Genomic DNA, 24,756 nt, shown 5'->3' on the forward strand with positions numbered 1-24,756 from the left:
TCTCTACCCTGTTATTCTTTAGAATTGAGAACACGGTTAACAGGCAGTGAAACTCAGGAGCCACAGCTCAAGATTTTGCAAGTATGGATTTACTCCAAGATAATCAAATGCAGCGTTCCTCATGCAGCCAGAAAAGTATCAATACTGGGTCTGTCTGCCAGCAGAGACTTACTTAGAGCAGCTTATTTTGAGCATAATACCATATATCAAAACACCACACAATCATTAATATCCCATGAAGATGGTATTTCAGATAAAAACACTTTGGCTAACAATCCACCGCATATGTATAGAAGGTACCCAGGAGAACCATGAAATTCATTTAGTGATGCCACACAACTTTGAAAGTCCAGTATATTGAATAAAATAATTTTATTTTTATTTACTTGATTTTATTTTTTTAACAAAGTTTATGGAATCTGAAAGTAGACGATAACTGAGATTTAATATGGGAATATTCTCTACCCAAAAATATGTCAGACATCAAGATCATAAAGAACTCCAAGGTTCTGTGCTATACTGTATGATATGTAAACAGATTTTGAAAATACTTTCCCATTATATATTTTGACACAGTATGCACAAATTTAAAAAAATAAAATAAAAATGAAGTTTAATTGCCTCAAGGGATTTCTTAGTCATAAAGCCATTTGAAGAGCCATTTACAGTCTGTGGTTACAAGCATCTACATAATCAAAATATCCCCTTTTTCATAATGCAGAGTAACCTGCTGAAGATAATCCCCTATCAAAGTGATGCCAGCAACACAGATCTGATTGCATGACTCCAGCACTTAAAAGAGCACGTTGGTTATACATGGCTTTTAACCTTGGGCTACAATTATGCTACCAGAACTAAATTCAAGTGTAAATCAGTCATGTAGAGATGTCTGTGTCGTCTGAACACTGTTTAGAGTCCTTGTTTTCCAGATCTGGTGAAGATGGTGAAGGCGCTCTGAGGTTCTTGTGCTTACATTCAGGGCAGGATGAACTTTGCAGATGCCAGATTCTCCGATTAACGACAAGCCACAGATCCCAAAGTAGGCATGTAAAGCATCTGAAAGGAGGACAGAATATGAAAAATAGAATTGTGTGTCTTTCAGTTGTAGCAGTCAAGTATTCTGGGTTTCAGCCCCCCTGAATAATCACAGCCAAGGAAAACACACAGCTGTTACATTTTAAATTTGGTATTTTCCACAATAAAACAATTTCTGCTCAAACCTGCCAGCATGAACTGACGGTCTACAATCTCTAAGACTAGAATAATTTTTATTTTATAACAATTCTTGCCCATTACTATACTTCCGAGTGCTCAGGCCAAACAGCAAAGAGTTTCAGGAGCTGGAAATAATTTCCTTCAAGACAGCAAATGTTTTTTCCCCAAATATGAAGGATTTTTTTGGCTATGTGGTGGACTGATGACTAAAGAAATACTAATAGCTGACAGACAGCAAGACTTAGAAGTATAGACTTACCTATCTTCCCCGCTTCCTGAGCAAATACCCTAAGAACAGGAATTCATTAAGTGGCTTGATCAACTGTAACAGATGACTAACAGCTCTTATTTCCCCTGCCCCACTCTGCTCCTGATGCCTACCTTACACAGGGACTAAAGCTTGCTGAACCTCCATGACATACAGCAACTCAGGAAACATATAAGCAAGTGTAAACAGACAGTTTTCTGACATTTTAGTGAATGAAACTGCTTTGCAGAAGGGTTCAATATACACCAGTGTTAGTGCAAAAACAGGAAAGGAGAATGCACCTGTACTTGGGCCAGCTGGGAAGAAGAGAAGTGAACCTCCTCACCCTGTGCAACAGCAAGTCATTAGATCGGAATATCTGACCAAGAAATCACAGACTAAATTTGGAGAGTATTAACAAATTAATGTGTACATTACAAGTTCTCAACATGCAGTAATCTTTTACTAATGTGTAAGTGAAGTCGTATCTGACTAAAATGATAGGGGGACCTCTGAGAGAACAGATTTACGAAAAGGGGGAAAAAAACCTGAGCTGCCGCCCACCCGTGGGGCACCCGTGCTGGAGCAGTTTGCTCCTGGGGGATGGATGGATGGATGGACCCCGTGGGATGGAGCCGTGTGGGAGCAGTGCTTGAAGAGCTTTGGGAAAAGCAGTTCAGGAAGGACAGCACCCCGTGGGAGGGACCCCACGTGGAGCAGGGGCAGAGAGGGACTGTGAGGGAGTGGCAGAGATGAAGCGTCAGGGACTGACTGCAGGCCCCATTCCCCTGAGCTGCTTGGGGGAAGGTGATGGGAGAGGGTGGAAGGGGAGGGTGGTTTTAGTTTCTTTCCCTTTTTTCTCACTTCTCTAGATTGTTAGCTATACGTAATAAATGTTATTAATCTCCCTATGCTGAATCTGTTTTGCCTGTGATGATCATTGTTGAGTGATCTTCCTGTCCTATTCTCAACCCCTAAGACCTTTGCGTCATATTTTCTTCCCCTCTCCCTTTGTGGAGGGGTAGTCAGATAGCAGTTGTGGTGGAGCTCAGCTGCCCAGCTGACTAAAAACACTGCAGTTAGGCAAGGTGAACTCAGCTTCAGGAGGTAATAAATGCACTAAAAATCATATACAAACCTAGTTACCTGTACATGGTGAGTTTAGCTATGAAGTTCAACTGTTCTGCAAACCCATACCAACTTAACACTCGCATTCTAGAAAAAACACATTTATGGAGTCTATGTACTACGCTGTTACAAGCTATAAAAGAACACATTTTTTCACTGCTGAAATACATTTGTCCAAATATTTCATGAGCAACTCAAAAGCATAGAAAACAACAAAGTGTATGCACTATAACAGCAAAAACTCACTTTAGTGGTTTACATTTAGTAATCGCACACATTTTCAACTTCTTGCTCTCTTTTTTTATTCATGTTAGATCTTTTCATCCTTCTCTTGCAGCATGTGTAATTCACACATGCTTCCATTCCTTTTCTACTGCCTATCATTTACAGGTAACAAACAAGATGCATAACAGTTGCTGCATGACTTCCTGGGGCATACAGCTGTGCATCTAGCAACTTAAAAAAAAGTTTATAAGTTTATTAAATCCAGTAGTGATTTATGCTCAAGTTAAAAAAATATATGTTTATGTATATGTTCTAGGAAAATGTTGCAGTTTAACCTGGGTAGGCAGCTAAGCATCACATGGCTTCTCCCTCTCTTTCCCTCCTCCACCTCCAGCAGAATGGGGGAAGAGGAAAAGAAGAGCAAAAGTGAGAAAACTCCCTGGCTGATATAAAAATTTCAACTGGTAACGCAAAGGTGCGTCTGCCTGTAAAGCAAAACAAGGCACTCACTTAGTACTTCCCATCAGCAGGCAGGTGTTCAGCCACTTCAGGAAAACAAGGCTCATCACACGTAAGGGTTGCTTGGGGAAACGAACACCTTAAATGCCACAGTCTTCCCTTCCTCATTCCCCCAGCTATTATTGCTGACTATGATGCCATATGGTACGGGATAGTGTGAGAAACAGAGAAGACCTTGTTGCTGCTGTGTAAACACTGTCTGGCAATATCTAAAACACTGACGTCTTATCAGCACTGTGTTGGTCACAAATCCAAAGCACAGCATCATATGGGCTACTGCTAAGAAAATTAACTTTATCACAGCCACCAGACCCAGTACAAAAAAAGGAAAAGTTCTGTAGGACTGTAGGATTTGGGGGTTTAATGTTTGTTTCAAGTGGCATTAACCTCAGATAGCAAATCTAATTACTAAGAATGAAACTTTGAAAAAAGAAAATATCGCTTTCATCTGCCTCATACGGACATGTTCAAATAAGTTTATCAGACAGTTGTAAATAAAGAACTGAACAAATACAGTAGGTATGCAATTCTGTTTTGAAGTATGAATCTCCCTAGAAAGCCAGTGTCCATATATATCCCCTTTATACAACAGTAATAACACTACTACAGTGATATCCAGAAGATTCATCAGATAAAAACCTTTCCTTGGCACACTCTTACATTCTTACTACTTACTTACTGAATGTTATATCACATCTGAGTTTTGTAACAAAAACAAATTGAAGCCACTATTATCAAATGTTTAAAAACTCTAAATACTTCAAGGCGAGTGAATTATTTCATACTGACCCTCACCAGATGTGTTAACGTGTTTGCAAGATAACTCATACCATTCTCATTACCTTCTCATTTTGAATTTACATTAACTCAACATGAGTGTGTACACTTAACCACCAGCATGCTTTTGACAACAACAGAGCTGCACAGATGCTTCACGTTAGCAAAGTGTGAAATCTTAATTGTGGCAGACATACAACATTCAAAAAGACAGCTTCCCTTCCAGTTTCTAGACTGAACTTGTAGGAAACTTAACTGTGCACATATGACATTGAAATTACAGATCCATAGAAAAAAAATTTGCAATGCTGCATTTATAGTCATTCTTCAGATTAAAGATGCAGTTAGCTTTTTTTTTCTTTCCTTCAAAACTTGAACACAGACTTACAGTCACTGGTTGCCTGAGGAAAGAATCCTGTAATAAACCCACCTATCACAAAAGTACAAATCTTCCGCTGCCCCTGAAAAATTCCTACAGCACTTAAATTCAGTGGTACCAAACATAATACCACCCAAAAACAATCCAGGAAGATAGACAATTTTATAAGATATGTGTTGTATGAATTGTCAGAGCAAACTAGAAAAAAAATCTGGAATAGCAGCAAAGTTTCTGTATGTTCATAGAACAACCTAGTTAATCACTACTCTACTTTAACCCTTGTGTTGCATTTCTGTGACCAGCCAGGACATTAAAGTAGTAGCTTATTCAAAAGGACATTCAAAAGTAGCTTACTCTCATGAGAAAATGTAAGAGACAGCAAAAGCTTGCTATATAGGAAACAGCAGTGTTCAGGCAGGAACATCACACAAATCAAAGCAAAACAGCTTTGTAAGAAGTCTTGCCTTTTTCAGGTATCTCAATCACAGCTATGTTAAAAGCTGGGTTAAGGAACTTTGCACATGACTGGCATTTTAAGCAGGTACGTTCTTCTTAGCCTGCTAAGTAAATGGTTCATCAACATAAACAGAAATATTTTCTTCAAGTGATACTGACTGTTTACCTACTGTAGGAAAAAAGATATTTAGTCCTCAGGAAACCTAAGCAGGTTTTCAGGGATACAGGGGGAACGTATCTATCACATACATTGTCTTGGTCTACCACAACAAATTCTCAACTGTTGCTCAGAGTGAAGTGAAGTGACAAAAGGATGAAATATCTGCACAGATTCAAAACGGTCTCATCCTTCATTACGTCTGCATTTTTCTCTTGTTTATTGAGTTTACAGGCTGTTTATCTTCCCTGTACAAAATGCCACTCAGCAACATTACTGGCCTGACTTTTACAACTTTGCAATACCTTTGTTGCACTCTAGCATCTTGCGAAATTATTTCAAATGAAAAGATTTTTTTATCTTTTCAAGCTTTTTGTTATTTCAAATTACACAATTGCAAGATGATAACAATAATTGACTTTCAGATATACTACTTCTTTCTGAGTCACTATAATATATAAATCATAACAATCTATGCTTCAAGTTGATTAAACACATCAATGACTTCTGCATAAGCTTAAAGGATTCCCTTATTAAGAAAGCGAATGGTCTGAAATATTTTAATCAAAACATTTATGAAGATACCCATTGTACAATGCATTCCTTAATTGGAACAGTTAAACACATTCAGAAAGGCTTGTCCAGCTCTGAACAGATAGTGATACTCTTTCAGTGTTAGTCTAAACAATAGCTCACTTGCTCAGTGGTTCAACAAGAAAAAAATACATCCCCTGTCTTTCTTTTAAATCATGAAAATTCCACTGTATATTTTTTTAATTTACTTTTTGAAAGAGACTGGGGAAGAAACTTCCCTTACACCTCTCAAATATCTGACTGCTGGAAACATACTTCTAGCTTTTAACACACTTGCATGATTTTGAAAAGTAAATGTACCTGGATGGCTATCTGGCCACTTGGCAAATCCACCAACAAGGCGATCTTGAGTTGACAGGATGTAATTTCGGTTTTTCTCAAAATTTGTGTATTGGAATACGTTCAACAGCTGAAAAGAAGAAGGTAGACTGTTACAGTAATATACTAAACCTTAGTGTATTTTTAATACTAAAATACAGTGCCTACCTATGTAGATAAGCAGTGCAATAGAGCACTAAGGCGGTAAACCTCCAAATCCTGCATTCTTGCATGATATAAAACCTTTACAGTTTTCTGTGCATATTTACATACTGATGCCAAAGATGTAACTCTTTGAAATGGTATGATGTTTAAGGAAACCAAGACAAAACAGTAACTATCCTGTGGCTGTTTTGTACACTACCTTCAATGTGGCGCCCACCCAAAAGGAGTAGCAAGTGTCTACGGGTTTGTTGGGTCGTCCATGGTAGCCATTCTGTTGTCTCATTATACACCACCTTCTTATTCTGTTCAGTTCTTTTTCTGAAAAAACTTCTTCCAATTTACCCATCAAACACAGAGATGCAATACCACAAAATGTAGAGCCACCTGTGAAGAAATGGTTGTTAATGGTTGTTGCACTTCTTCAGGGAAGCCTGTTCAGTCAGAACTTCAATTAGAGTAGTGACAATTTCATCAATAGATTTCTGCAAGTATGAAAGCATCTTTTACATCTAAAATCCAAATAAAAATACTTCAGTACATATATCAAGGAAACAAACAAACGAATAAACAATTCTTGCACAAATAAATCTGAATTCATTTTACTAAATTTGGAGGGCCTTTCAGTGCTGCATAATTTACATTACACAGCAGCTTGGGGATGAGTAAATGCAGCAGAAAACATTTCTTCATATTAAACTTACACAAGAAAACTATTGAGAAGCTAGCAACTGAACTGAAGCAGAGATGCCAAATGCAATTTCAGATACAATGCCCAAGAGAAGAAAACCAGAAGTGTCTGATGATCAGAAAGCCCCAGAAGTATTAGGAAAAAATTAAGACATGGTTAATGTGATGAAAAGACTGCTGGATTCTCATGGTTGTCACCAACACAAATTATGTTTCTATAAAATTTTTTGTTGTCAAGGAATCTGTAAGCAATTGGAAGAAAAATTCATGTTGTTTGTGCATCATTGCTATTACTTTTTAAAACCCACTAAAACTCATTCTGAGCCTATTATCTGCAATGATAAAGTTACAACCCGGGGAAAGAACGTAGGAGAGATGTTGATATATGACTCAGGGCTCAAAGTTCTTTATACTACTCCGGTGCTAGAAGACCACAGGCAACTATAAGGTTATCTTCTTTCTGATGCTGAAATGCAGGAAGGGTAACTGAAATAATGCTGTGTGTTATCAGCATTCTACAGTAATTTAGTTAAGTATGTTGGGGTATAGTTTAAGTTTTTCAACATTTTCCTTCCTGCAGGAAGAAGACAGTTGGAATACTTCAGAATTTCGACTCCAAGAATAAAACTAACAAACATCTGAGAGATTTAGTATCAGTCACATAAAAGTAAGAACTTTCTTTGTCAGGAAGAGACCAACTACTTCATAGCATAGAAAAATACTTTGCTTAAAAATATCAGTCTCTTGGAAATTCCTATCTTCGAAGTTACTGTTTTTTTTTACAAAAGTATGTGTCTTCAAGATTTGAGCCTCCAACGGGTGGTGCAATCTGTCAGAGGAAATGCTTCTAGGTTTAACTAAAAGGTGCTGAAACTGGAGATTATCAGGTGTATTGCATAAAATCTCATGCAGATAAATCCACAGAGTAGCAATGGTACACGATGAAAAGGTTTGCTCTGTCATCAAGACATTAGAGCTAACACCTTTCAACAAAACATTCATGAGGTAAAAATATCGGAGCTGGTATATCAAGTGTCAATCTGGTCTGATATTAAGCAGAAACTAAGAGAAGTAGGAAGATAGTATGGTGAGGCATGTTTTAGATTTGTTCCTCCTCATCCCACTTCCTTAAAATTAGAAAAAGAAGGAAAGGCATGACATACCCTGAACTTGTTACAGCATTTCACAATTCCAGTCTTAAAAAGAGAGTATTTTAACATTCTTACCATGAGATTCCAGTCCAGCTCCCTGTGCCAAGCCATTATCATAGGACTGAAGAAAAAAAATGTACAAACCAGTTACTTCAGAGCCAAATCACTTTTACAGACATTGCAATTTCTCAGTTTACTAGCAAAATTATCAGACTATAATGACCATTTAAAAATAGTTAAATTCTGAACCTATGCCTCAAGAAAATTCTTGGCACAATATTGTTAACTGATCAGCTTTGTTTCAGTACAATTAAAGTCAGCGTTTATGACTTTTTACCTCATTTTAGTTAAGTGTCTAGAAATAGGTAAATATTTCTTTGCCAAAAAGGGAAAGCATATGATGCAGATAGATATCCACTTTCCTTTTTTGTAATGAAAAAGCTTCATTTTTTCTTTAATGCTCATGTAATTCCAAACAAAATTAAACACATAAATGAAATCTGTCTCAAAACCTCATTAACATACTAAAAAACAAAATGCACGTTAATACTGTATACACAACACTGAAGTATAAGAAATGTTTTAGTTAGGAGCAAGAACACCAGGCTTTAAATAAACTGAAGACTGAAGTGAGGGGAGACCAGAAGCAGCAACATAATAAGGCATGCTATTTTACCAAACTTAATCTATCCTGTAAAATATGATTGTTAAAAAATAATTCACAATGCTCTAAAATCACTTTGTTAAGTGAAAGAAGAATCAGGAGCTTCACTCTGACAAACAAAGCAGCAGAAATATTATAGTACAGATCTGAGCAAGAATCTAAGAATGGGTAATATTGTAAATGTAAGAATAACAATCTCTCTTCACTACAAATTCACTAAAGCATTCTGCATGATAAGGAACAAGAGAACACAGTAGGTTATTCATAAAATGGAACATGCTTATTTTACAAGTGTTTACTGAATACTTAATAACCAATACATTATCACTGGACAAATACCAAAGTGTTTAGTGGGAAGAAAAATAATTCAACCTTTTATGTTTAACTTTCAAAGTTAAATTACACAGATCCTACTCCTTCCGTATCAGCAGTTCAATTAATGATTGCTTCATGTTCTGATTAGATAGAGAACAATTATTTTTTTTTCTGGACTATGAATTTTTCATGTTTTCTTCAAAACATTTAATAGTGGCTAGAAGATACAGGACATCTTGAAAGACCACCAATGACTCCCATAGTCCTAACCAAACAATGGCTACAGCAGCTGTCACGTCCTTAGTTATTACCTAAGAATTATATTACTTTGTAGGTCTGTTTTTAAGGCTCACACTGGGGAGAAAGTAAAAGGAAACAAAAGCAGATGTGGAAGCAACACAAAACTGTATTTCTCAGTTTTTGAGTTGTTGCTGCAAGTTGAAGCAACTAGAAGCAACAAAGTTCAAACTGCAGCTTGAACTTCCAAAGTACAAACCCACTTTAAGTAATGACCATCAACATCTGAATGTTAAAACACAGTGCAAATTTACTTTAAACTCTGCAGTACCTTTCGCAAAGGCAATCCAAACGTGCTACCTCACTCCATGGGCCCATTAATTGCTAAGCAAAGGCAAACTGATTAGCAAACCTAAACTGAGTAAGCTAATTAACTCTACAAACAGTAATTGTAAAAGGAGGTGGTTTACTTCATGTATGACAAAGTAATTAGCTCTGCAGAAAAGCTGTTAAGTAAGCATCCCAGACAGCTGTTGGGATGCACACTTACTGGGCTGTAGAATTAGCTGGAAATTTTAATAGGTAATAGTGGACTTCTGGCTGATTGGTACCTATGTATTTACAGGTGGCAGCTACTCTTTGGGGACATGTGTGTGTGAAAGCACTACAGAAATACTTTTAGTTCTTTGTCCTTTTGAACAGGACTAGGAAAATAAATGCAAAAAAAGCCGAGGTTTCTACTACTTGAATGCTACATAATAAAATACTGTCCTCAGGAAATATGTAGATCCAGTTAGGACAATCTTTACTTCACACTCTAAACCTTCACTCCAGAAGTTTCACAACCAGGTACTATATCACAATTAATCAACAGACATATATACCTGCATTTAGAGAGTACTCTACTGTATTAGGAAAAACAGATGCTACACTTAAATTCTTGCAGTATATCTACTTAAGGCCACATTTGCGGTAAATCAAGAAACGGTGAAAACTGTAGCATTTAAGAATGCATGTTTGCTGAAGTCATTCAGAATTTCAGCATCTGAGTGTCTGCTCTTTTTAAATTAGTAATACATCTGACCTTTGAATATGTAAGCCGAAATCGACTCATACTGATAAAAACTGTGAGACTAGAACCTGACAATTCTGATAACATTAAAAATGATCTTTTTTATTTTTGTGATCTGTATAAAAACTGTATATAAACAGTTTTTAGTCAATTGATAATAATCTTCTGTACAGAGGTTTCGTTCTTTTTGACAGTTACTTTCCAGAGTAAAGCAACACCATCATTTCACGTTACAGTTTGCTGCTCTACTTGATGCACCTATCTGTATGGATTCCCTGTCCTTTAGCTGTGTTATGTATGTCAGAATTCTGATACTGCACCACTAAAGAGGAATCCAGAAGGTTTTTTTTACAGTTCACTGTCTAAGCAGTGATGTTACTCTCCATACAAATTAGCAATAATTCACTTACATGCAAATTTGAATAACTGAAAAGTTTGTGAACTACACTTGTTTCATCTATTTGCCAATGACACAGGGTAGTCAAACAAAATCATACCTTTAGCAGCTTACTGGCAAGCAATGCACTCTCATTTTATGCACTTCTATTAATAATAGAAGCATCAAGACGACGTAACATTGTAGGAAAACAGGAGTAAGTATTTTCAAGAAAGTCTGTAGTAATATAATAACTATACTATAGTAATACAGTAATAAGGGATAATAAATCTATCTGTTTTATACATTGTGATACTTGGCTCATATGATTGAATTGAATTTGAGCACATCTCAAGGCAGGTCATGGAAAGAGATGAGTGAGAGGAAGGAGGCACAACCACCGTAAAATGATTTTCACAACGGGTTCCCTCTCAATACACCTGAGCGTTCTTTGGACACATCTTCAGCTCTGCCATGTGACCAAGCACGAAGCCAAGATTTTGTGTGTTTGCCTAGAAGCGCCTTGTCACCCAGTTAGTGCACTGAGATACATACTGGTATGGCCACTCAGCAGCACAGCCAGAAAACCCAAACAAAACTACTGTGCATGTGTATACCAACTCTGCTGTACATTCACAATAAACCAACACTTTTAAAAAGTGTAAGTCCTACTGAACACAGAACATGGTCAATTTACCAGTTTACAGTAAACGTGGACAGAAATGCTTTATCTCCTGCTACACATTAGTATGCCCTAAGGAGACTGCTGCCTGACAAAATCTCCTGGGCTAAATCTCTCTTAGCTAGCCTTGAAAAGATCTAGTGTTTTTGACAGCATCTTCTGGAGTTTGACCATTTTTACTTTTTACCATTTTACTGTCCAGTTTTACTTCACTGGTTGACTGAAGTATTAATACGTGTGTTTCCAAGAGGAAAAGGTTTCTTGCTCTGTTCTGTTCAGGCTTCAATTTCTATATACATATACATATATATATATATATGTTAGTGGGTCGTTTTTCCCAGCAGAATCACAGAAGTTGGAATTCACAGGTTAAAGAATTAATGCCAAGAGTCTAGAAGCAGTCTGTCAATTCATTTCAAGATCACTGTAGACAGCAACCCTCCAGGTTTTTCCACGCGCCTGCTTTATCAGTAGCCCCATATGATACCCCCCAGTTCTCGTTTTAAAAACAAACAGTTGTTCTGTACTTACTTTGTTTTTCAGTGCCATTTTTTACTATACATATTTCTGCCCAATTCCATGTAATCATCTCATTTCTGATGTGATGTACAGAGCAACACGGTGAAGATTTGCTCTGAAGTGTACTAGTTATATATACTAACATACTAACTCATGTAATAGTATATTAAATTCTCCCCACACAAAAGCCACTTCATACCTCCGACAATTCAACGAAGCTTTCTTTTCAAGAAACTAGAACTAGTTCTTCCTAGAACTGCCATATCCTTTGGGACCAAAATCACACTCAGGTATAAAAGATAGATAGTAACTTACAACTGATGTGATGTACGGAGCAACATGGTGAAGATTTTGCTCTGAAGTGAGCACCCTGACTCGGCTGATCCCTCACGCTATCAAAGGAGATCAGGAAAACTGTTGTCCCTGGTGGGAAACCCACTGAGTGGAGTCTGCAGGGATATCCTCAACCTGGAAACCAGCGCTAAGCAGGGACTACATGGCTTCACATGGGATGCAGGGGAGGAGAATTCTGTGTCTGTATAAAACTTATTATGGGATGCTTTAATGAGCACGCAGGGGTATGCAAACACATTACGGGATGGTTAGGGACAGGAACACAGCTGAGAAAGATCAAAGTGGATGAGAGAGGCAGTTTTCCACTTCTTTGAAAATCATTTATTCTCATCTTGGAAAATAAAATTAAACCAACAAAAACATCATTTAAAAATTATCTTTGCTCATTAACGGATATACCAAAAGTCTGCTGGATATATGTATTTAGAGGTATCGTGTAATTTTAATATTTAAACTAAGTTACACAGTAATTTAGATGAACTAGCCATATATAGAGAATTAACGAATTTAAGCATTAGTTTACTGCCAAGTACCTTCAAAAGTTCCACCCTGTGTTCAAGGTTTTTTTCTTTCTCTTTACAATTCACACAGATCATGTCTCACATCATTTGTATGCTAAGAAAACACTAGTTCTTCAGCTTTTCTGCATGTGCAGCCTCTCATTATAATAGTCAACTCAGGCTACATGGTCTTTTAATACCTACTACCCAAACTGACACGAAACGTAACTAAAAACTCTCTCACTCCAAACAAAAACAGCTTGCACAGACACAGAAAAAAAAGTCATATACTAGTATTTTCCTTCATTCCAAATGTCTAATAAATAATTAAAGAAAGTGCATGACTGGCAGCTTGAAGGGATGGCAATAATTAGTTTTTGCTTTGATTCTGTGTATCATTTAAAAAGCAGGACTACAGCTCATTTATATTTGAGGATTTTACTGATCTTTTATGCATTTTTTGTCAGCTGTAGGAGCTTCAGACCCCCATTTTTAAAATCTTGCTTTCAACTTCAGAACAAGTTTTAAAGAGAAAAGGGGTCAGAGTTAATTTAACTTGAGGTGCTCATAAACAACAAATTATTTTTTTTAAGTATACATATTACAATGAAAATAAAAATGCACAAAGGAAAGTACTTTTCCATTTTCATCTCACTGAAGTAGGAACAGAAAAGAAACACTAGCTTAATATTTGAATTTGGATGGACAGATTTTTAGTCATAACGGAATAGAACTAATAACTTTAAAGTGTAATAAGAAGTAACGCTTTTTGAATACTCACCATGCTTCTCCTAATGTAGTCTATCGCTTTCTTCATATCCATGCCTGACCAGTTATCAAGCATGTAGCAGATGCAGGAAGCACAGTACACAAACCTCATATCATTCTCGCTTCCTTCCAGCACTGCACAGAAACTGAAAGAAAGGTTTCTCTCATTACATATCTTGTATAGCTTTTCATATTAGAAGTTGTGAGTTGCCTTTTAAGGAATTGCATTTAAGGCCTTTCCTTTCAAAACAAGTTACCTACTTCTATTTACAGTATTCATACAACTATAATCCAAAGGTACACTAGATTTTCTTTTCAGAGGGTGTTTCTAAGTCAAACAGAACGAACAGAACTATTAACAACTAGGGGCTTGCATAACTGTTTCCAGCAACATGCAATGACTTTATTTATCAAAATGCCTTTATTTATCCAAAGATGTTAATGAATGCTTACATTCTTTCACCTACCACACGATATACTGACATATGAGTTACTATTGTAGCACTTGCTGTTCTTGGCAGATTTTTTTGCATTCCTAGAAATCTTCATAGCCTACATAGCTTTTCTGACTGTAACTTCAGGATCAGATTCCCACGTATGTATAAATAGTACTCCCATCATTATTTCTAATACAAATATTGGAAATTACCTGCAATACAGGCTTTGATTTCTTATGGCTACATTCTTTCCAAAGAACATTTTGTTGCACCTATGCTATCCTGTGCTGTCCTGTATGATCCTGTGCTGAGATCCCTAAAAGGATGGATGCTGTGATTTGCTGTGTGACAAGTCGCTGTTTCACTCAAAGGGTTGGTTGGAATATTTTTTTTTAAGAATTAAACAGGTGCAAGAAGCCAGAACAATAAAAATAATATTTTGATCAGTCCTCCTGTCATTTCTCTTCTCAAAAACAAACAAACAAAAACAAACAAACAAACAAACAAAAACCACTTCTGACTTTAAAGACAGAAAGGTGAATTTCAAGTACCACCATTGCCACTATGACACTCCCACTTCGCCCCTGGGATTCCAGCATGTACCCTATTATCTTTTGCATACAATAGCCTCCAATATCTACTGGGAGATCTTTTCACTTCTCTTAACCCCAGCGATGCCAGGCCCTACTCTCTGCAGCTCGGATGGGGGATGAAAACCATCACTCTCTGGATATGGTGAAGGACATTCTGGGGACCAGGACACTTCTTGAGATGCACCAGCATTGTGGTTTACAGCTTTTCTCCACCCCTAGGTGACAGCGCATCCAGATACTTAAATCACATTCAGCCAAGGTAAGGTAGAAACGCAAACACACACCTTTATTTAAATATTTACTCTAACACTTAAAACCCCGTTTTTTTAGTTAATAAAAGACAAGAAACAAATCCAAAGACTAGAATACTTATACTAGGATAACACCAGGAAAATTTGTTTCCCTCATTTGGGTTATTTGATATTTCTACCTGGACAAGATGTAGCAAGTGCCTTCACACATCCTTTCATTTTGGTGCAGTAAAAGTGTTTTTTGTAGGTAGGAAAGTGTGTCATACTAGAAGTTGACTCCTGCCCAACAATTCTACACCTGAGACAAGCAAAGCACTCTCCTACACCTCTAGGGTCTAGCTGGCTATCTTCAGCAGCAAATACAAAACACCGCATCAAATGTGAGTGCAAGTCTGCACATTAAAACCATTTGTGACACAAACATGTAAAAGAGGTTAACTGCATACTGCTCATTGCTGTGATCAGGCAAGACAGCAAGCAACTGCTTGAAGATGACAGCGTGTTGGGAGCACCTCATCCCCTTGTCAAGCTTTTGGATACTCTTTAACAACAATAGTCCAGTATCTAATATGAATGCTTAGAGGAATCGAACAGGCACCTCCATGTGCTTGAAGAAACTGTAAACTAAGGCAGACTAACAAATATTTGCATGTACACATACATATATGCGTATCTGTATGTATATATATATATATATAACATATATATATATATGTATCTCTACACATATACCTGCGGCCCATTAAAGTCAGTCTGCGGTTGCAAATAACAGGTTGTGGTGCATCATACAGCTCATATTCACCACTTACATTCCGAATATTTTGGAGACTTGTGCACACATTACACTACATTTTAATAGTTCCGTTCCATTAAAGAAAAACTTTTAATTACAGAAAACATCTATACAATACAAAGTCTTTTGACCAGAACAACAGCTCCATAACGAGTAAATGACAGCAATTTCCTAGTGAAGTGAAATATAATTACTTCAAGACCAACAATTTCTGTAATTCTGAATTTCTTAGAGTATTTTTTCAAAAATTATTCAGTAAAATTTCAAAGCAGACAGATCATGGGCCCTAGCAGAAGCTTTCATTAGCTACCTGCTTCGGTTTGCATTAATGCCCACCACCACTCATGAAAAAGAACATGAAGTAGATCAAGTGGTATACACCTTCTATTAAAAAATGTATGTAAATGAATCTCACAAGGAAGTTTAGTAATACCTTTATAAAGTTCCTATTATAAGTAATATAGGTTAATTCATCCTGTACATAGATATCTTGAATCTGTGAAATCTGTGAAATCTTCATATTTGAATGGAGGTCTTTGTCCCACAAAACAGAGCAAACACTATCTTAAGAGTACTCCGGGGAATTACAAAAAAAACAAAACAGAGAATATAAACACCTCACTTACCTGAATGACACAGCACAAAAAAAATAAGATCAATCCATTGGGGCTGTGCCAGGGGGAACAATGGCAAGGCCGGAGGATAAGGCAATGGCCCAGCTGAAGTGCATCTACACCAATGCACGCAGCATGGGTAACAAACAGGAGGAGGTGGAAGCCATCGTGCGGCAGGCAGGCTACGACTTGGTTGCCATCACAGAGACGTGGTGGGACCAGTCTCATGACTGGAGTGCTGCAATGCCTGGCTATAAGCTCTATAGAAGGGACAGGCAGCATAGAAGGGGTGGTGGTGTGGCTCTCTATATTAGAGAGTCTTTCGAGGTTGTAGAACTCGAGGTTGGGAATGACAAGGTCGAGTCCCTTTGGGTTAGGATCGGCAGGGACAACAAGGCTAGCGTCCTGGTCGGGGTCTGCTATAGACCGCCGAACCAGGATGAGGAGATGGATGAGGAATTCTACAGGCAGCTGACAGAGGTTGCAAAATCATCAGCTCTTGTACTCGTGGGGGACTTCAACTTCCCTGACATATCCTGGAAGCACAACGCAGCCCTGAGAAAGCAGTCTAGGAGGTTTCTGGAGAGCGTGGAAGATAGCTTCCTGACGCAGCTGGTTAGTGAACCTACCAGGGGTGGTGCCCCGCTAGACCTTCTCTTCACAAACAGAGAAGGTCTGGTGGAGGACGTGATCGTCGGGAGCTGTCTTGGGCAGAGTGACCACGCAATGGTGGAGTTCACTATTCTTGGCGAGGCCAGGAAGGGGACCAGTAAAACCGCTGTATTGGACTTTCGGAGGGCTGACTTTGAGCTGCTCAGGACACTAGTTGGTGGAGTCCCTTGGGAGGTGGTTCTGAAGGGCAGAGGAGTCCAGGAAGGCTGGGCGCTCTTCAAGAGGGAAGTCTTAATGGCGCAGGAACGGTCTGTACCCACTTGCCCAAAGACGAGCTGGCGGGGAAGAAGACCGGCCTGGCTCAACAGAGAATTGTGGCTTGATCTTAGGAGGAAAAAGAGGGTTTATAAGCTTTGGAAAAGTGGGCAGGCCACTAAGGAGGACTTTAAAGAAGTAGCGAGGCTGTGCAGGGATAAAATTAGGAAGGCCAAAGCTCATCTGGAGCTCAATCTGGCTACTGCCGTTAAAGATAACAAAAAACGTTTCTATAAATACATCAACACAAAAAGGAGGACTAAGGAGAATCTCCATCCTTTACTGGATGCGGGGGGAAACTTAGTTACAAGAGATGAGGAAAAGGCGGAGGTGCTCAATGCCTTCTTTGCCTCAGTCTTTAGCGGCAATACCGGTTGTTCTCTGGATACTCAGTACCCTGAGCTGGTGGAAGGGGATGGGGAGCAGGATGTGGCCCTCATTATCCATGAAGAACTGGTTGGTGACCTGCTACGGCACTTAGATGTGCACAAGTCAATGGGGCCAGATGGGATCCACCCAAGGGTACTGAGGGAACTGGCAGAGGAGCTGGCCAAGCCACTGTCCATCATTTATCAGCAGTCCTGGCTATCGGGGGAGGTCCCAATCGACTGGCGGCTAGCATACGTGACGCCCATCTACAAGAAGGGCCGGAGGGCAGACCCGGGAAACTACAGGCCTGTCAGTTTGACCTCAGTGCCAGGAAAGCTCATGGAGCAGATCCTCCTGAGAGTCATCATGCAGCACTTGCAGGGGAAGCAGGCGATCAGGCCCAGTCAGCATGGCTTTATGAAAGGCAGCTCATGCCTGACGAACCTGATCTCCTTCTATGACAGAGTGACGCGCTGGGTGGATGAGGGAAAGGCTGTGGATGTGGTCTACCTTGACTTCAGCAAGGCTTTGGACACCGTCTCCCACAGCATTCTCCTCGGGAAACTGGCTGCTCTTGGCTTGGACTGGCGCACGCTTCGTTGGGTTAGAAACTGGCTGGATAGCCGGGCCCAAAGAGTCGTGGTGAATGGAGCCAAGTCCAGTTGGAGGCCAGTCACTAGTGGCGTCCCCCAGGGCTTGGTGCTGGGGCCGGTCCTCTTTAATATCTTCATCGATGATCTGGACGAGGGCATCGAGTGCACCCTCAGTAAGTTCGCAGATGACACCAAGTTAGGTGCGTGTGTCGATCTGCTTGAGGGTAGGAAAGCTCTGCAGGAGGATCTGGATAGGCTGCACCGATGGGCTGAGGTCAACTGCATGAAGTTCAACAAGGCCAAGTGCCGGGTCCTGCACCTGGGGTGCAATAACCCCAAGCAGAGCTACAGGCTGGGAGATGAGTGGTTGGAGAGCTGCCAGGCAGAGAAGGACCTGGGAGTGATGGTGGATAGTCGGCTGAATATGAGCCAGCAGTGTGCTCAGGTGGCCAAGAAGGCCAACGGCATCCTGGCTTGTATCAGGAACAGCGTGACCAGCAGGGCTAGGGAGGTGATCGTCCCCCTGTACTCAGCTCTGGTGAGGCCGCACCTCGAGTACTGTGTTCAGTTTTGGGCCCCTCGCTACAAGAAGGACATGGAGGTGCTTGAGCGGGTGCAGAGAAGGGTGACGAAGCTGGTGAGGGGCCTGGAGAACAAGTCCTACGAGGAGCGGCTGAGGGAGCTGGGCTTGTTCAGCCTGGAGAAGAGGAGGCTCAGGGGCGACCTTATCGCTCTCTACAGGTACCTCAAGGGAGGCTGTAGCGAGGTGGGGGTTGGCCTGTTCTCCCACGTGCCTGGTGACAGGACGAGGGGGAATGGGCTTAAGTTGAGCCAGGGGAGTTTTAGGTTAGATGTTAGGAAGAACTTCTTCACTGAAAGGGTTGTGAGGCACTGGAACAGGCTGCCCAGGGAAGTGGTGGAGTCACCATCCCTGGAAGTCTTCAAAAGACGCTTAGATGTAGAGCTTAGGGATATGGTTTAGTGGGGACTGTTAGCGTTAGGTTGGAGGTTGGACTCGATGACCTTGAGGTCTCTTCCAACCTAGAAAATTCTGTGAAATTCTGTAACTTTCCAATCATATGTGCCCACAGCTGTAAGCAAACATCATCATTATACATATGAAAAAAAAATAGACACAAAGTACTGTTTGGTCTTGTACACTAGCATGTGTTCTCTTACTAACACTTGCCAAAATATTTACTGACAGAAAGATGATATTGTAAGATTGTTTTCACAAGAACCGTGTTTACTATGTTTCATTCCACATCTGCGTTTTATATTAATCTTCCAAAGTGTTGTAAAATATAAAGTGTTTTTTACCTTCCATCCTCCAGCTGGAGAGCTCTCAGTCCTGCCAGTAAGGCATCTTTATTTACTCGACTTAAATCATCTCCAAGAATAACCAGACATGACAGACCCGTGTAAGTCATTGCTATGTGCCCGCTATCGTAGGGATGAGATATACCCGGACCCTAGAAAAAAAAGGAGAAACAAAGCATTGATACACCATAAGCCCTTATATTGCAGTCAGGCAATCAAATAAATACATAAATAAATAGGTAAACAAAGTTCATTTCTGTTGACTAATTATGGTTAAACTGAAAGCATGCTGCTCAACTGTTCTGAATCAAACCAAGCTACTGCACAGTTTGCAACCGTTGTAAGCAGCTGGTCAATAGCAAGGTTTGGAATAAGGTTTTGCAAAGACCGGTATTTCTGAAAGCTTTCAGCACGTCATCTATACCAAAATTTGCTCTGGCACACTGGACATGAGCTTCCCGGGAGTTGAGGAAGCAGTCTAATAAACATCCAAGCCTCCAGAAGTCCTTTCCACAGACATTTTAGAATCTAATGATCTACAAGTAGAAAGCAGTGTGAGGGATTACTAGTAATCTCTCTTGTAAATGGAAGCAATAACAAATTAGCACCTCAGCTATTTTCATCTCTGCTTTAAAACAATAACCAGAGCTTAAACAAAGTATTCAGAAAGCAAATAAAGTCAAATGAGAAGCTTCAATTAGAGTTAAATGATGAGTAGTCACATGGTACAAATCACAAAATGGGTGTCAGGGGACATTAATGCAGCTGCACCAAATTTATTATTTTTCCCTGCGGTGTAGGTACATCCTGGATTGTACACTGCATTACAACAAAAAACACACATAACAGGATGGCTTTGAGTACTTGGGATGACCCAGTTTGTAGAAAAAGGAAGATGACTTTTTCTTTGTTTTTAAGCATGATAAAAGCTATTTCCATACTGAGCATCCGTGCCAAGCAAGCTTTTGAAACACACTTTACAAGGACTCTGTTAATTGCAATTTTTTTTTATTTATTTTGCAATTCATCCTAAAAACACATGCAAAGAATGGTACAAAAACAAGTTAAATAAGATGGCGTTGCAGGTACATGGTATTTTTTAGGCCTAATCATGCTTATTTCCAAAGCCAGGAAGCTTTACTTTAAATAAAGGTTGGACTAGATGATCTCAAGAGAGGACTAGATGATCTTAAGACGTCTTTCCCAACCTAAATGACTATTATTCTACGAGATGAGAAGCTGGGAGAAAAATGCCTACTACCTACTAGACAGCAAGGGACTGTCCTCACACTAGGGAATCACGTACAGTTGGGAAAGGGAGGCACAAAGCAAAGTACAAGTGGCTGCAACAGCACCGAAAAAGCTCTGTCTAAGCAACAGAGAAGGGGAAGAAGGGAATGCCCAGCGCTGCATCTTTCACTCCCTGATTTCCAGACCTGGCATCTCTGTTGAAAGATGGGGCACGTCTCCTTTGCACCTGCCTTCACCTATGTGTGTATTTTGGTGAGACCCCCTTGAGCCTCTCCTTGCTGAACAGCCCCAGCTCTCTCAGCCTCTCCCCAGAAAAGATGCTCCAGTCCCAGACAGGCTTCCCCACGGAGCACTCCATGGGCGGTGGAGAGCCATGTGCTCAAACACCTGTAGTGGTCTGACAACTACTGTAGTCATCAAACGCATTTTTCTAACTTCAGTGTATGACAGGACATAGTCCCAGAAAGAACAATTTGGCCTATCATACCAATTTAGGCATTATAAATCTAACAGAACTCCAAATCTGCTTCTCAGAATACCTTCCCCTTAAAAATTGTAATTATAACAGCTTAATGCTTGTGATGCACCAACATATTTCAGCTGTAAAATTCTGCCCCAGAAACCTAGGTATATGGGGTGATACAAACTTGTTCTGACACACAAAAACTATTCATTTTAACGTAGCTGATAAATTTATTTTTGAGGAAAAGAAGTGTCTGTTCTGAAAACACAGACTTAAAGCAGTTCTGGCCCTGAAAAGATTCTCAGTGTTCCAGGCCTGTAGTTAAAACTGCTCATGTGCTTTGTCAAATGAAATGAGAGACACACATTAGCAGCTGAAAATATATTTGCAAAGATTCTTTGTTATTAGGACCGACCGCCTACAGAATGTCCCAGCAGGTCCAGTCAGCAGCTATGAACAAAGCTAAGATTCCAAATACCTGTAAAACTAAATTTGAACTGGAATAAGGGGAACAATTAATTTCTCCTTACTTGGGATAACCTGGAAACAGAAGATGCCTCTGTTGATTTCACACAACGGAGCACACAGAGCCCGCAAATCAATATTAACTGTGCACCACTACCCTGTTTACATGTTCTTATAGCTAGCCCATCTCCACAGCAATGTTGATGTCAGGAATAATTGAACAGTAGCAGATACAGTGAAACAGCTCAACTTTACTTCTGAAAACATTACTTCTAGAGGAATTCTACATTTACTAAACAAGTAAGTTTTACTCTAAGGACATTCAGATTTTTAAAACCGTATTTATGAAAATTCTACCAAAATCTTCTAATACAAGTGTGCTTGGATATTCAGGAAATTTTATAAGGCATCTATAGTTACCAACACTCTCCTTTAAGTGACAACTTTTCATACAGTATCTACATAAAGTAACTGAAAACTCCTGGTTCACAAGATTTTATTTTACTTTTCTATACACACGCTAGTTCCATATTGCCTGTAAAGCTCTGGTAACCTACAAACATGTTTAAATAACTGGATCCTTATTCTTTATTGAATACAGGTATTTCTAGTATCACTCACTGCAGTAAAAACAGGCTGCAGAAGAAGTGTTATAAGCATATATACTGTATGGTCAATAAATTAAGTAATAGCATCCTCCCCCCGAAACTGTATCAATCACTTCACCATCTGGATAATGTACAAATTTTCTCCCCACTTCCTTCTCCTTGCAAACATTTCAACATGTAGCAGTATCACGCTGCTTCTCCAAATACAGTGTTTTAGCAATGCCAGAGTTGTGTAACTTTTGCAGGTGAGGTAGTTTTAAAAAGGCGTAAAAATTATACTTGCCTGACGCATATAAAACAAATAGTAGTCTGTCAGCTGTACATACAGTCATGAAGTTCACAGCTAAATTAGTCCTACTACCCCCTTCTATCTTTGAAGATCATGCAAACACTTAGGTACAAGTAATACAGAAAAGATTGTTCAGGTGCATGATTTCCAAACATCATTATATAGGAAGGTGGTCTTGGCATTTGAGAATAGCTGCTAGCAAGTCATACAACTACCCTTACTACTAATAGCTCTCCTTTAGTAAAGGATTATCTTGTGGTAAATAAAACAATCCTTTACATAATAAGTTGGTATACTGATAGATATTTTGGTATGTAATTATTAAGAAAAAAAAACAACGGAAGTGATAGAGGGCCCAACAGCCAGTACTTGAAAACATTTTCCTGAGAGTCCCAAATCCCAATAAATATAGCCAGTATTATGATAGAATCAAAATAAACAGAAGAATAAGAAATCAAATATGAGATCATCCAGGAATCACTTACAAGGCATACTTGCAAAGGCCAAGATGAAGTTCTATACGTATAAATATGGTAGGATTTGGGGAGCTTTTGATGGAATAACAGATCTTTGTTTGCAACATGATTTGTTGTTATTGTTGTTTTAAATACGAATACAGATATGCACCGGAAGAGCAATACATTTTGTTCCCTAGTCATAGTTATCCAACTTTTAAGTGTATTGGAATTCATTTTATCTTCAAGACTCCATATAATTATTTCAAGCTCACTGTGATATTACTCATCAGACTTTATTTTGTACGTATATACACCAATATACCATCATCAGTTTGTTCACCTGCTACTGCAACAGACACGCCTGAGCCCAGATTACAGGATGCCTCTGAGGGGACACTACGGAGAAGAATTGGACGTTTCATTGAAAACAAACAAACAAACCCACTAAACTAAACAAAACTATTTTTTCATATGAAGAGTCAAAATTTGAGAATTCATAGTAGTTGTAGAAATCAGCCCCATGACATCACAAAGCAGGACTGCAGCAGCTTCTCTAGGAGAAAATATGACAACACGTCTCAAAGGTTTCAGGAGATAACTGCTAATACCTGTAAAATTTGGATGGCTAAGAGGAAGTGGTGTTATACTGTTTCTGCTGTAAAGGACAGTCAGACACTGTGCAAAAGCCTGTCCCAAGTTTAACAACGACACTATAGTCAAAGCAATTGACTTTTAACAGGCACCTGTAGAGTTGGTAAAAAGAAGTTGTTTTTAAGTTCTATACTATGAATAAAGACTAGTCTCTAGACTTTTAGTGCTAGAGAACTGTTTTGGCTCCCTGGACACTATAAACCAAAGCAACAGCAGCAACTACGCAAACTATCTGCCTAGGCACGAAAAGAACATTGCTGTCATCACCTGGAGCTGTGAGCTTCATGGGCCAAGAGACACAACACGGAGTTATTTTAAGAATGACAGCAGTTACTTGTCAAAAAAACTATCAACAAGAAAGCTGTTAAACTGTGGAACGATTGTGAAGCACAGCCTAAACAACTAGAAGAAATATATTTAATCCTCTAAGGTTATGTCTACACAAAGGAATAAATGCAGAGCAACACTGTGCTGGTGTCCCAGTGCCCACAACATGTGCACTGAGGAATTTGGGACAGCTGTGGTCCGTACCCTTGGTCCGTAGGCCCACTAATGGATAAGTGCACTTGGTGTGCTCCTTCCAGTTCAGTTTCATACATGAAATCCAGTTTGTGTGCCTCACTCTTGTGGTGCAAGCACATTTAAGTGCACTTACCAAGTTCTCTGATGATATGAACTAAAACACTGCTGAAGACATACTCTAAGACAGCACTGGGGATAATGACAAATAAAGAAAAAAGACCAGACCTTTAACGTAACTCAAAGTCATTACAATGGATTTCCAAGTTGTTAATTTCCTCTGTCATTTCAGAACAGTTTATGTGAACAGTGCTGGAGGTCCTTTAAACCTCTGCATACCAAACAAATCAAGCAAATCTGTTCCCTTTAACATAGATGCAATGAAAAGTATAAGAAGGCTTGAATAAAAAGCACAACCATCTGCAAATGGTTTTCCAGATGTAATAAACAAACTTAACTAATTTCCACAGGTTACACGATTCGACCACTTTGTTCCCTCTACAGACAGGCTAGCTCATTAAGAGATGCTGTTGGATTGCTGCGTTTACCACACTGCATGGCACTGACCCAAAACTCTGACAAAATATGATGGAACATTTTTATTATCTCAGTTTGGCAAAGTTATGTCCTTATTCATTCTGTAATGCTTT

At 39.2% G+C, this 24,756-nt stretch overlaps 1 protein-coding gene across 1 annotated transcript in view; it reads right to left on the bottom strand.

Annotated features, from left to right (window-relative positions):
- Positions 1 to 322: 322 nt before the first annotated feature.
- The window catches only part of PGGT1B (protein geranylgeranyltransferase type I subunit beta), a 40,412-nt gene continuing 15,978 nt past the window's right edge, over positions 323 to 24,756 (bottom strand). The window contains 7 exon segments of the mRNA XM_032206435.1: positions 323 to 922; positions 925 to 1,056; positions 5,998 to 6,106; positions 6,380 to 6,564; positions 8,094 to 8,139; positions 13,519 to 13,651; positions 19,403 to 19,554. Coding sequence (XP_032062326.1) covers positions 876 to 922; positions 925 to 1,056; positions 5,998 to 6,106; positions 6,380 to 6,564; positions 8,094 to 8,139; positions 13,519 to 13,651; positions 19,403 to 19,554 — 804 coding nt within the window. The 3' untranslated portion in view covers positions 323 to 875.

Source organism: Aythya fuligula, chromosome Z, assembly GCF_009819795.1.
Source record: "Aythya fuligula isolate bAytFul2 chromosome Z, bAytFul2.pri, whole genome shotgun sequence".
NCBI lineage: Eukaryota > Metazoa > Chordata > Aves > Anseriformes > Anatidae > Aythya > Aythya fuligula.